The 12,995-nt window shown below is 53.4% G+C and overlaps 1 protein-coding gene across 1 annotated transcript; it reads right to left on the bottom strand.

Moving 5' to 3' along the window:
• Window positions 1-9,094: 9,094 nt before the first annotated feature.
• Window positions 9,095-11,547, bottom strand: TP53RK (TP53 regulating kinase). The gene is made up of 2 exons (XM_023251164.2): window positions 11,212-11,547; window positions 9,095-9,662 (listed from the first exon to the last, which is right to left on the bottom strand). The coding sequence occupies exons 1-2, from the start codon at window positions 11,492-11,494 to the stop codon at window positions 9,184-9,186; spliced, it is 762 nt and encodes a 253-aa protein (XP_023106932.1). The 5' UTR covers window positions 11,495-11,547; the 3' UTR covers window positions 9,095-9,183.
• Window positions 11,548-12,995: the final 1,448 nt, after the last annotated feature.

Genomic DNA, 12,995 nt, shown 5'->3' with positions numbered 1-12,995 from the left:
GTAAGTGCTCAGCAAGTGACAATTATTATCATTTAGCTCGTGGCAGATTTTACTTTCCCAGGATGGCACCTCTCTCTCTCCCACCCTACACGCGCCTCCCATATGCTCCTCTTAAACGTGATGGACGCTCTTCCCACTGAGGGTCGGGGGTCCACAGAGAGTAAGCAAGGCTCCTAACGAGCAGCCAGCAAGAGCTAACCGGCATATGAGCGAATGAGCCTTCCGATGATTCCAGCCCCTAGCCTTTGAGTCCTTCAGCTGATGTCCCAGCCGTGGCGGAACGGGAAGCAGGCATCCGCGTGCTGCCCTCTCCAGAGTTCTGACCCACAGGATCCGCGAGCGTAACAAACGGTGGTTTTATGCCATTAAGTTTTGGAGCAACTTGTTACAACAGCAATAGGTAACTATTACTACCCCTGTTATCTTTCTCACCCGGCGTGAGCAAGTAGGCGCAGAGGAGCAGAAGAAGCGGTCAGACTCACAGAGGAAGCAGGTGGCAGAGATCGGCCAGGACTTGCATAGGCCGAGTCCTCAAAGAAGAGCCTCTAACGGGAAGGTGAGTCACACGACACGAGGCCCCTAGTTGGATGGCTTGGACCTTAGCCCTTGTAAGAGGAAAAGTGGCTCCAAGGCTGGACCCACGAACTCCCTGTCTTTGTTTCTTCCCCCTTTGCACTGAGAAAGAAGTAGAATGTGGGAGGAAATTTTTTTTAAGTGTTTTTATTATTATTATTTATTTTTGAGAGAGAGAGAGAGAAAGAGAGAGAGAGAATGAGCAGAGGAGGGGCAGAGGAAGAGGGAGACACAGAATCCGAAGCAGGCTGCAGGCTCTGACCCGTCAGCCCAGAGCCGGACTCGGGGCTTGAACTCATGAACTGCGAGATCATGACCTGAGCCAAAGCTCAACCGACTGAGCTACCCAGCCCCCACCCTGTCCCCCTGCCCCGAAGTGGGAGGAAATTCTTAAAGAACTTCCACAGTTGATGGATGGTCTGACCAGCATTTATTTTCATTCCCTACTAGGCTTGTCTGTTAGACGGATGAGGAAACTGAGGCTCCGAGAGATTAAGACATTTGCCCGAGGTCACACAGCTAGTGCACGACAGGGCTGAAATTCCAGTGATCCGCACCGCCACTGCCCCTCCCCATTTCTAAGAGGAAAATAAGCATCGATGTGATCGACTGATTACAGCCACCAGCCCAGCTATTAAGGGCTTGCTATGTGCCAAGCACTGTGCTGGGCACGGACATGAATGATCGAGCCATGCCTAGCTCTTTGGCCTGACGTCCTACCTGCTTTCCCCTCAATCACTGCCTGCCACCCTCTTCACGACCTCCTTTCTACTTCTTGAACATGCCAGGTTCTTTGCTCGGACTGCTCCCTCTGCCTGGATGTCCCCCCCCCACATCCCCCCACCATCCCACCTCAGTGGCTGCTTCCTTCTCACATGGGTCTTTGCTCCAATGTCACCTCCTCCGAGGCGCCCCCCCAACCCTCAATCTACTGAAACGTAACCTTCCTCCACTCTGCGTCACGCACTCTATGTCGAGTCTGCCCCGAGTTCTTTCCTTCACAGCACGAGTCATCGTTTCAAACCGTTCCCTACTAGACGAAACTCCATGAGAACCGGGAGTCCTCATTAATCCTCACCGTATCCCCAGTGCCCGGAACAGCACCTGGAACATAGCGGAGGTTCCGTAAGCATTGAAAACTTGAACCTGTCTTAAATTGTTGCACTTTATTATTGTGAACATCAACCAAAATCACGACTACCACTTATTCACAAGTCGTTTTTTAAGTTTATGTACTTATTTGGAGAGACAGAGTGTGTGGGGGGGGAGGGGCAGAGAGCCAGAGAGAGAGAAAATCTCAAGCAGACTCTGCCGTGCCAGCCCAGAGCCCGATGCGGGGCTCGATCCCATGAAACTGTGAGATCACGGCCTGAGCTGAAATCAGGAGCCGGATGCTCACGTGACGGAGCCCCCCGGGCGGCCCACGTCCACAAGTATTCGTGGGGCGCCTACTGTATACACCAGGTGTCATTCTGGGCGCTGGGGCTACAGCAGTGAACAACCAAGACACAGGTCTCTGGGCTCACAGAGCCTCCCTTTTATTTGCTCTGTCATAAGATAAGTGAGTGAAATACATCACATATCCCACAGTGCTTAGTGCTATGAAGACAACTAAGGCTGGGGGAGGGGAGAGCATGCTGGGAGTATGCAGGCACCAGCTTCCCAGTCCCCCTCCATGGAAGGGGAGAACTCACAGCCTCCCCGCCTGCCCCCCCCCCCCCCCCCCCCCCCGCCTCGCTGAGCTGCACCACTATCAGCATCTTTCAGCCTGACATTTTGGTCAGGCCTCCGTAGCTCCAAGAGTAACATTGGCTTTGAATCCAAGGGCCGGCAGGTGGGCCTCAGGCTGGGGGTGGGATTAGTTACCCCTTTTAGATCCCCGGCTGGGTTCAACCCGCTCGGCCTTGCGGTGGGGGGCCTTTCCTCGCTACGGGGAAGGGGCAGGCCCAGAGTCCCCCAGCCTGGAACCGCGGCTAACTCTGGGCTCTGGGCCGCCCCTAACCTTCCGTGTCCTGGGCAGAGGGTGAAGGTTTACAAACACGAGGAAGCCTTTGATCAGCACCAAATCCCCAGGGTTCTGAATGTTTTTTGTTCTAAGCTGCAGGCCGGGGCCACACTGTGCTTTGCTTCCAGCAGGGAAGACTGTGGGTAGGTGGCACGTGGGGGCGAGGGGGGGCGGGCAGTGGGAGGGAGGCTCATGTGGCCCCGTGAATTTTCTTTCCCACAAGCAGGCTACGCTTGCACGAGGGAATTGAGCGTCTACTACCTTCCAGGCACCACTGTAGAAACCGCGGCCGGAGGCGGGCACAAACATGGCCCCCTGCCCACGGAGCGAGCAGGATGCAAACGGGCAGGCGAATCTGAAGGATAGCAGGTGCTGGTGAACGGGGTGGAAACAGAGCTGGGGAGGGGCGGGGAGGGCTGGGGAGGGGGGTGTCACCTTTTACAGAGGGTGCTCCCGGGGGACCTCTCACAGCGGTATCCGGCGGAGGCCTAAAGGAAGTGCGGGAGGAGGCCACATAGAGGTCTGTGGGGAACAGTGTCGCGGGCAAAGGGAACAGCAGGGAGAAAGACCCCGAGATAGCGGCAGGACTGTCTGTCGGAAGAACAGCGTGAGCAAGTGGGGGCAGAGTAACAGCAGAAGGGGCCAGACACACAGAGGAAGCTGCGGGCACATAGGCCAGGCCTCGCACAGGCTGAATCTCAGTCCACGGTTCTCACCTTCTGGCCCTGGAAGAGAAGGGGCTGGAGACTGTCTGCCGTGGCTTGATCTCAGGCGAGAGGCCTGTGCCGCCCGACATGCCAGCCCGCCCCGGGGAAGGCAGCCAGAGGCCAGTGACCCCGCGTGTGGCTTGGGGGGACGGGGATCTGTATCTGTTCTGGTTAGGAATGTTTTTGCTTCGAGTGATAGAAAACCCAACTAAAGCAGCTTCGGCTTTGAAGATGTTCACTTATGCAAATAATAAGTCAGGGAAGAAAGGTCCGAGTTCCCACGTCACTAAGGACGGACTCACACCCTGCCCTTTCTTGACTCCTTTGTCTTCCCCTCGCCGCTGGTGCTTTACCGTCGGCCTCCCGGCCCCAAAATGGCTGCTGAACTTCCACTCATCACCACTGCATTTAAAGGCAGGAAATGCTAGTGCGGGTGTGTTGGGGTCAGGGCATGGAGCGAATTCTCACAACCCTCTCCCTTTCTGTAAGAAAGAAAATCTTCCCCAGAAGCAACTTCCACAGATTCGCTTTTCTGTCTTATTGGCCAGAAAGGAGCCATGTGCCCACCTGTACATCAGGGACCGGTCTGACCTTCCCTGAGATGAAGCCATTCTCACCTAATAGATACCTGGACAAACAGAGGTTCTGTCCAGAAGGAATAAAGAGTGTGGCTCTGGGTAGGCAACAGACAGTGCCCGGCACAATCTCTATCATTTACAGGCTGATGACTAGAAAAGTCGCTTAGCATCTCTGAGACTCAGCTTCCTCATCTGTAAAATGGGCCCATCTTACAGATGAGGACACCGAGGCTCAGAGAGGCGTGGTGAGGGGGTCCCTCATCATGTAGCTGGTAAGCAAGGAGACATGGGAGGGGAAGCCATCAAGGTTCCGATTAGACAAGTGACATAAACTGGCTTTACAAGGGTGCCTCTGGCTGCTTTATAAGGAAGAACGTTTTGGGGGGGTCAATGGGCAGGGCAGAAACAGTGGGGAGCAGTGGGGAAAACCATTGATTGCAGCAGAGTGCAGGGGGAGGGGAAGGGGCTCCAGGGTGGTAGCTGTGGGCTTTCTCATCCCAGTAGCTTCTTTGGGACCCAGCACAGAGCCAGACAGAGCCGGGCTGTGGAATTAATACCCAGTGAATGAAGGCGTGAAGAAGGGAGAGAGCGCATGACAAAATTCGGGCAGGAGGGAACCAGACATCCCACGTCTTTGCTGACTGTAGCCTGGGTGATTTGCACGGTGCCTGCCGCACGGGGATGCTTCGGTGTTGGGCGGATAAGTGAGCCAAGTTGGAGGTAGGGAGATAGGACGAAAAGGGGAAGAAGAAGAGAAAGGAGGGAGAGAGAGGGAAGGGAGAGAGAAAAGGAAGTGGAGGAGGAGAATGGATGGGGAAGGAAGCGCCCCTGCATGGATAACGACGGTAACTTGGCGACCTCTGCTGGCCAGGACGGCCACTCGTCTGGGCTCAGGAAAGGGGAATTGGGTCCTTTGGAGTTGTGGCACTCTGAATTCAGGACTCGAGGAGGAGATTCCCAGGGCCCTGTCAGCTGGGCTCCCACAGCCGGGGGTTCCAGCGGTCAGTGGCAGACGGGTGAGGACCAGGATGAGGTGAGAGGGCCTCTTACCAGGGCACTAATTCGAGGCGGCACCTAAAAACCCAGTAATCAAGACAAACATTTTAATGCAGTATCTTAAAAAATCAACTTGGCAAACGATGGCCCACGAGCTGCCCGCCTGGTTTTGCAAACAAACTGGATTGGAACCGGGATCAGGATTCGGGTTTCCTTTCTCGGTCACAGCTGCGATTACGTGCGCATCCCTTCACTAGTGCAGGTGTGCATGGGTCCCCTCGGCCGGCACATGCGGCGAGCGTGGTCAGCTCCCCTAACGAGAACACTGAAGAAGCATTCACTACGCCCAACGTGGGTGGCTCCATGCTGTGGCCCGCAGTCACAAGAGATCTTTAAAAAAAAACTTTTTTTTTATGTTTTTATTTTTTAAAAAAAAATTTTTTTTTTCAACGTTTATTTATTTTTGGGACAGAGAGAGACAGAGCATGAACGGGGGAGGGGCAGAGAGAGAGGGAGACACAGAATCGAAAACAGGCTCCAGGCTCTGAGCCATCAGCCCAGAGCCCGACGCGGGGCTCGAACTCACGGACCGCGAGATCGTGACCTGGCTGAAGTCGGACGCTTAACCGACTGCGCCACCCAGGCGCCCCAAAAAACTTTTTTTTTTAATGTTTATTCACTTTTTGAGAAAGAGAGAGAAACAGAGTGCGAGCAGGAGAGGGGCAGAGAGAGAGGGAGACACAGAATCCGAAGCAGGCTCCAGGCTCTGAGCTGTCAGCACCGAGCCCAACACGGGGCTCGAACTCACAAACCGTGAGATCACGACCTGAGCCGGAGTCAGATGCTTAACAGACTGAGCCACCTAGGCGCCCCACAAGAGCCCTTTTCAATGTTCTAGAAGATGTGGGCGTTGTGTCCTCTTCAGTGTTTGACACACCTCAGTATCACATCACGTTTCCCCGGCTCTGCTACTCACTAGCTGCGTGGCCCTTGGGCAAGGCTCCATTTCTCTGTGCCTCAATTGCCTCCTCTGCAAAAAAGGTTGATGCACGCAAAGAACTTAGTAACCGCTCAGTAGCGAACGGCTGTTGTTAAAAATGGAGGTTTGAATCCCAGCCCTGCAACTTGTGTGACCCTAAGACGTGATAGTTTGCATTGTGAAGCGTCTTTCCTCGTCTGTAAAATGAGGTTTATAAGCCGCGTCTGGGAAGGTTCCAGATGGAATTCACACAGAGCTGCCAGTGCCGTTGGCTCACCGCCGCAGAGGGCCAGCTGTCCCCACGTGGACTTTGAGGGATCTGGAACTGCAGAGGATTGCTTGGTCCTTTGTGAGATGCTGAATGAGGGGCGGAATCCACTGCTCGCCTGGGACTGTGTGATAATCCCTTGTTTCCCATCCCGAGCCAGGGCCTGAGGACATAGATGGACAGTTCTCCTGGGAACGTGTGTGGCTGCTCCAGGACCCCCCTCGCCCTCGATGCCTGCAAACGTCATTGTAGCCTCCCTAACGCTGCCGCCTCCGCCGTGCTGGCCACCGTGTCACACGCACCGACGGGCCCGAGCGGATCGCTGCACGCTCGCCAAGGCCTCTCTCTGCCCCAGGCTGCCACTGTCGCAGACCCGGCCGGTTGCAAAGGCTTTTCCCTTCCCCTCCAGCCACCCTTTACCGCCTTTTCTCCCGATGTGATCCCTTGAAAACGTAAATGAGATGCGTTCCTGTTTAAAACCGCCAGTCGAGGGGCGCCTGGGTGGCGCAGTCGGTTAAGCGTCCGACTTCAGCCAGGTCACGATCTCGCGGTCCGTGAGTTCGAGCCCCGCGTCAGGCTCTGGGCTGATGGCTCGGAGCCTGGAGCCTGTTTCCGATTCTTTGTCTCCCTCTCTCTCTGACCCTCCCCCGTTCATGCTGTCTCTCTCTGTCCCAAAAATAAATAAAAACGTTGAAAAAATTTAAAAAAAAAAAAAAAAAAAAAAAAAAAAAAAAAAACCGCCAGTCGAGTTGAGAACAATACCCGGGCTCGTGACAAGGCCCCGAGCTGGTCCTCACCCACCTCTCTGGTCTCACTTCCCACTCTTCCTCTGCTCGCTGCGAACTGGCCACCCTGGCCTTGCTGCCCAGGGATGCCCCTCCTTTACCAACTTTGTCCCTCATGGGTCTCTGCCTGGGACACGCTCCCCCGCCTCCCGGTTCTTTTTTGTTTTAATTAAGAAAAAAATAAGTTGAGACAGAACGCGAGCAGGGGAGGGGCAGAGAGAGAGAGGGAGGCACAGAATCCGGGGGAGGCTCCAGGCTCTGAGCTGTCGGCACAGAGCCCGACGTGGGGCTCAAACTCGTGAACCACCAGATCGTGACCTGAGCCGAAGTCGGACGCTCAACCGACTGAGCCACCCAGGTGCCCCCGGCTCTCCTTCACATACCAGTCCTAATGTCACTGTTTCCTCGTTGAGTAAGGGCAGCCTTAGGTCCCCCTCTATCTCCAGGGCCCCGCACGCGGCGAGCTCTAGCTATTTCCTGACTTACTACCTGCACGTGTGTGCCCACCAGTCATTCTCACCCCGAGGCAGACAGCTCTCAAGTCACGTTGACAGTATTCCTTGAAAACATCATTGCCCCCGGGGCCCTTGAAGTTCTTGGAAAATAACGTTCTAGAAGGTCAAGATATATCAAAAGTGTATCCCTTCCAGCATCTCGTTTCCTAAAGCATCAGTGGAGGCCACACGGGCTTGGGAGCCAGGAAAAAGTCTCCCTTGCTACCTGTGACATCTTGGACAAGTTCTCCATCGATACACTGGGGATGCTACCTTAGAGTTGTTTCAATTCCAATATGAACACTCCTGGGACAGTATCTTGACGAGTGATAACCAGGCAACGATATTCGCTCTCCTGTCTGCTGGTCACCAGTACCCAGGAAGGGAAGTTTTCATTCATTCCTGGGCATCTGCCACAGGCACAGGGCTGACTATGGTGAAGGAAACCCACAGTCCTGGCCCCACGGAAATGCTCACTGCCCACGTACCCAGTAGCCAATGATACTGGGCACAGAGAAGGCACTCAAAGTACTTATTTGCTGGCTGGCGCAGACAAGGAGGAGAGGTACTTTATGATACCTCCCTCCCCACAGACACGCATCTCTGGGGAAGAGACTGAGGCTGGGAGGGGTTTTAAGTGCAAGCTAATTGGCGGCGTTTTGCATCTTTGCTGTTTTCCTGCCCCTTCCCTTAAACCAGGCTTTATCAAACTAGCCATTTCTAGGTAATTTCACCTCTTTTGTTCTACGTGCTTACTATCTGTAATATAAATCAACTCACTTTCTTTTACTAAAGGAACTTAAACTAAAAGGAACTTTAGATCAATCACTTGTCTTAGTCACAAGGTAACCATAGAAATACGGAGCAACAAAAATAAAAACAATGCTGCATAAAATCACATAAATTCCAGTTGCCTGAAAGCTATGAGCCTGCTTTTTTAAAACGAGACTAATTGGAGTTCAGCAGTATTTTTCATCTTTTTTTTTTTTTGCTAAGACCCTCAAAAAGAAATGTGTCTTACACCAAAACCCAGTAGATACCCTGGGTATCTGTACGTCTATACATACACTTGAAACAAGTTTTATTAAACAATACACGTAAGGCGCTCTGGTATTTTCTATGATTCTACTTCATTTTTATTTTTTACGTTGATTTATTTTTGAGAGAGAGAGACAGCGCGCGCAGACAAGGCGCAGAGAGAGAGGGAGACACAGAACTGGAAGCAGGCTCCAGGCTCTGAGCTGTCAGCACAGAGCCCGACGCAGGGCTCGAACTCACGAGCTGTGAGATCACGACCTGAGCTCAAGTTGGACGCTTAACCGACTGAGCCACCCAGGCGCCCCTCTAGTTCATTTTTAAAATGCTGGCTGTATCCCATTATATTGGTTTCAGGGGGAATATGTCATGTACACGACAAAAAAAACTGCCGGGTTAGCGGGTTGATAAAGATATCCGTCACCAACTGAGACTCTGTCCCCACATCACCCAAAAGACTGAAGAGTAATGTTCTCATCACGTGGTTCAACGTTCTGCAATGCCATTGCCCAGGTACCTGACATATACGCGGCCTGGCCGAAGAGGAAGCCCGTTCTAGATTTCTTTTAAATACCCAATTCTGCCTAGAACTTGTCTTCTGTCCACAGCAAGCTGTTGAGAACAGCCGACCGCAGACGATAATGACACTGAACAAGCATGATCACAGACAGCACTTAAAAGGATCTCAATGCCTTTATTCGGAGCCTTCCTTCAAACTCCCTTTGACGCAAATGGCCAGCACGTCAGTACTTGTCAGACTCTTCTACCCGACCATGGACCTCTTTCTTCCTCTCAGGCGCACTTCATCTAACTTTTTTAGCACCGGCCTGGCCTTTTTGGAGAAGGTGGAGTAGCTCTTCAGAAAGGCTTCAAACACAGCCTCGGTATTGGGGTGGGTACTGAGGAAGGCTTTCTCCAGCACGTAGAGGTCGACTCCTTTATCTTCTGGAAGTGCAGAAATGAAACTCAGCCCAAAGTCTATGAGCACGATGTTCAGCTGTCCCACGGGGGGTTTCAGCAGCATGTTCGAGGTGGTAAGATCACCATGAATGAGGTCTTCATCGTGCATTCGAGCCAAAACCTGCCCAACCGTCTTGGCTAAGCCGAGGAGACTTTGGGGAGTTTTTTCGGTCTCCATAGTGGATTGAATATAATCTCGAACAGTCACTGAACCTTCAATCTCTTCCATGTACAAGCAGTTGGAGGCATAGTCTACGAAAAAGACAACGGGGGCGGATATCCCTGCAATCAAGATACAAATCGTTATTGGATGAGATTCTCTCTTCACGTTAAGCTTAATTTTCAAAGATTGAGCCAGACTTTTACAGTGCATATCTGCTTATTTCAGGGGGAAAAAAAAATTTAGGAATGCTGCAGAACAGTACAATTTAACTCATCTGGAAGTTTCCCCGGCTCATGCCCTGCAGGGTTGCGCCTTAAGCCGCCCCACAGCTAAGTTTAGTAGTGCCGAAACTCCCTCCTCCTTTCTACCCTTTATGACTGGATTGCATTTGTCATACTTACTCCCTAAAAACAAAACACAGACCTAGAAGGGTAAGCATCGCCCAGAGTCGTTCTACCTGACCAGGACACAAACAGGCCAAGCAGTGCGCTAGCTGAGAGATTCATCTTTGCGTTCGGAAAGGCCGAGTTCAAATCCTGGTTGCCTTCCTTTACTAGTTGTATGACCTAAAAGTCACATCAATTCTCTCAGCCTCTGTTTCTGTTTCCATAACGCGGGAACAATACCTCCAGTAATGCAAAGAATTCATTGAATTCAAGTTTCAGTGAATATTTATTGAATGACAATTGGGCCCACCACACTTTTCTAGATACTGGAGACCTATCAGTGGGGATACAGCAGGAAACAAAGCAGCCAATCCCTGCTTAGTGGACCTTACATCCTAGAGCAGATGAAAACTGAAAATAGGAACACACAAATAGCTTCATCACATCCAAGCAAGGGCAAGAGATCTGTCTGCTTGTTGGCGACTGAATTTCCTCCAGCTCACCCAGCACCTAACAATGTCCTGGGGTAAAGCAGGTGCCTAACGAATATTAATAAAAGAAAGGATGTGTGAAACTGAAAAGCCAGTGTTTCTGAGTCAGAGGCTATGGGCTGGGAGCCTGGCTGGGTCACTCACTAGCTGTGCAACCTTGGGCAAGTTACTTCCCCCGCCTGAGCCTCAGTTTCTCATCTGAGGACAAGGGATACACCGTGGTGGACGATGGTGTTTTAATGAAAAAGTCAATATACAAGTTCACGGAGTCTAAAATCTACTGAGCGCTATGTACCAATCACGCACTCAAACACACTATGACTCCCCTTTACAGGGGAGGAAACTGAGGCTGAGCGTAAATAATTTGTTGTAAGGCTACATGGGAAGCGGTCGTGTCGGTATTGGAACCCCGACAGCCTCCGCAGCGAGTTCGTACTTGTAATTACACCTGCTTCTTAAAAGTCACGAACGTAAAGATAATGATCGAACACGGAGACGGTGCACATGGGGAAACCGAGTCGCGGGGCAGTCAAACGGCGTGCTCAACGCCGAGCGACAGTTAGAGCCGGGAACTGAACCAGGAGCAACGGCTCCGGGACACGTGCCCGTCGCGGGTGCCAAGGCCAAAGAATGAAATGAACGAAGGCGGGGGGGGGGGGGGGGGGGGGGCGAGGGGGGCGGGGGAGAAAGGCCGACACTTCCCAACTGAACTTGACGCGGCGGGTGCAAAGAGAGAGACTGAGGCAAAACGAGGCGCAGCGGCCTCCCCGGGCCGGGCCGGGCCGCCTCACCTGCGCGGCGGCAGCGGAGCAGCGCCCGGGCCTCCTGCACCGTCCGCCGCCGGCCGAGCCGCGCTTCCAGCGCCGGGTGCCGGTAGCCCTTGGGGAAGCGGTGCTTCACCACGGCCGCGCGGCCCTGGAAGCGGCCGCGGAACACGCGCGCCTCGGCGCCCTGCTTCACCAGCTCCAGGCCGCTCAAGAAGCGGCTGCTCCGCTCCCGGGCGGCGGCCAGCGCCGCGGCCTCCGGCGCCGGATCCTCGCTCTTCCCAGCGGCCGCGGCGCAGGCGGCCGCCATGACTACGCCTCGGCGCCGCCGCTCGGGGCCCGTCGGCTCTCTCCGGAGACTGCCGGTGACGTCACCCCCTCCGGCCCTCTTCGGCCACCATTGCGCCGGCGCTTCCGCCTCTGGACGTGGCCCCGCCTCCCACGTCCTCGGCGGTCTCCGTAAACCCTCGGCGGCGCTCGGGAGGCAGCGCTTCGACCTCCCGGGCTCTGGCCTGCAGCGCGCGGAGAGCCGCCCGAGGGGCCGAGGCGGCCCCGCCTCCCGGTCGGGAGTCGACGAACTGCCCCCCGTTCTGCGGCTCTTTTCCGGAAATAGGATACCTACCGATTGTGTCCCCTCTTGGCTCTTCGGAGCTTGCTGGTTTGGGTGATAAATTATATGGTCACCCTGGTGGAGTGGAGGGTGGCGGCGAGTGGGTAGCGGTAAGATAGTAAATAAGGTAGTGAAGGGGCATCTGGGTGGCTCAGTGGGTTAAGCATCGGACTTCGGCTCTGTCGTGACTTCGGGGCTCCGGAGTTGGAGCCCCAGAGTCTGTGCTGACAGCTCAGAGCCTGGAGCCTGCTTCAGATTCTGTGTCTCCCTCTCTCTCTGCCCCTCCACCGCTGGTGCTCGGTGTCTCTCATAAATAAATAAACATAAAAAAAAAAAAAGTAAGACAGTTAAGAAGCTTCTATGCAAAAAGAAGAAGGCTTCTGTGAACAGGTGACGTTTGAGCCCTGTGGATGGATGCTGGAAGAAGAGCATTCTGGGCAGAGGGGACAGCAAGTGCAAAGGCCCCGGGGGAGAAGTGTGCTTGGCATGTTTGAGCAAGAGCAGGTTATTGAACCTTCTCTATGCTTTAGTTTCTCATCTACAAAATAAGATTGTGAATCATACCTATCACAGAGGGCTTTGTGAGGATTAAATGAGTCACTAGAGGTAAAACCCATGGGACTATTTCCAGGCACATAATAAACATTCCATAGATTAAAGCTGTTATTATTTAGGGAGGACTTCATACAATAGCGATCAGGTTGACTCCCGGCATCCATTATTCAGAGGGAAGGGGCCTCCCGATAGCATTGTGTCCCGGGGGCAACACCACACCCACCTTGAACTTTGGAAGACCCTCTGTTACTCCACGTCTTGGCTGCCCGTGCTCAAACACAGGAGCAAGGTGGTTTGTGTGGCTTCCAGCAAGAACCCTGACTTGTACCGCCACTGAATGCCTGTGTTTTGGTTATTGCGAGGGTCCAGGATAAGTCGCTATAACACAGTGACCTAAAAATAATGGCTTCATTGTGAGAGAGCTTCCTTTCTTTCTTATGTAAAAGTATCGATCGGTCATCCTCAACCGATCGATCGGTCATCCTCAACCGGTTGCTACCTTCTCTGAGTCTATCCCAGCTGTCCAGCACTCCAGCAGGCAAGAAGGAGGATGAGGGTGAGGACAGGCAGCTAAGAACTTGATCCAAAGTTCCACACGTCACTTCCACTCACATCCTATTGGCCAGAACGCAGTCACAGAGCCCCC

Source organism: Felis catus, chromosome A3 (assembly GCF_018350175.1).
Source record: "Felis catus isolate Fca126 chromosome A3, F.catus_Fca126_mat1.0, whole genome shotgun sequence".
NCBI lineage: Eukaryota > Metazoa > Chordata > Mammalia > Carnivora > Felidae > Felis > Felis catus.
The sequence above is the reverse complement of the archived record's forward strand: the minus strand, read 5'-3'. Positions and strand labels throughout refer to the sequence as shown.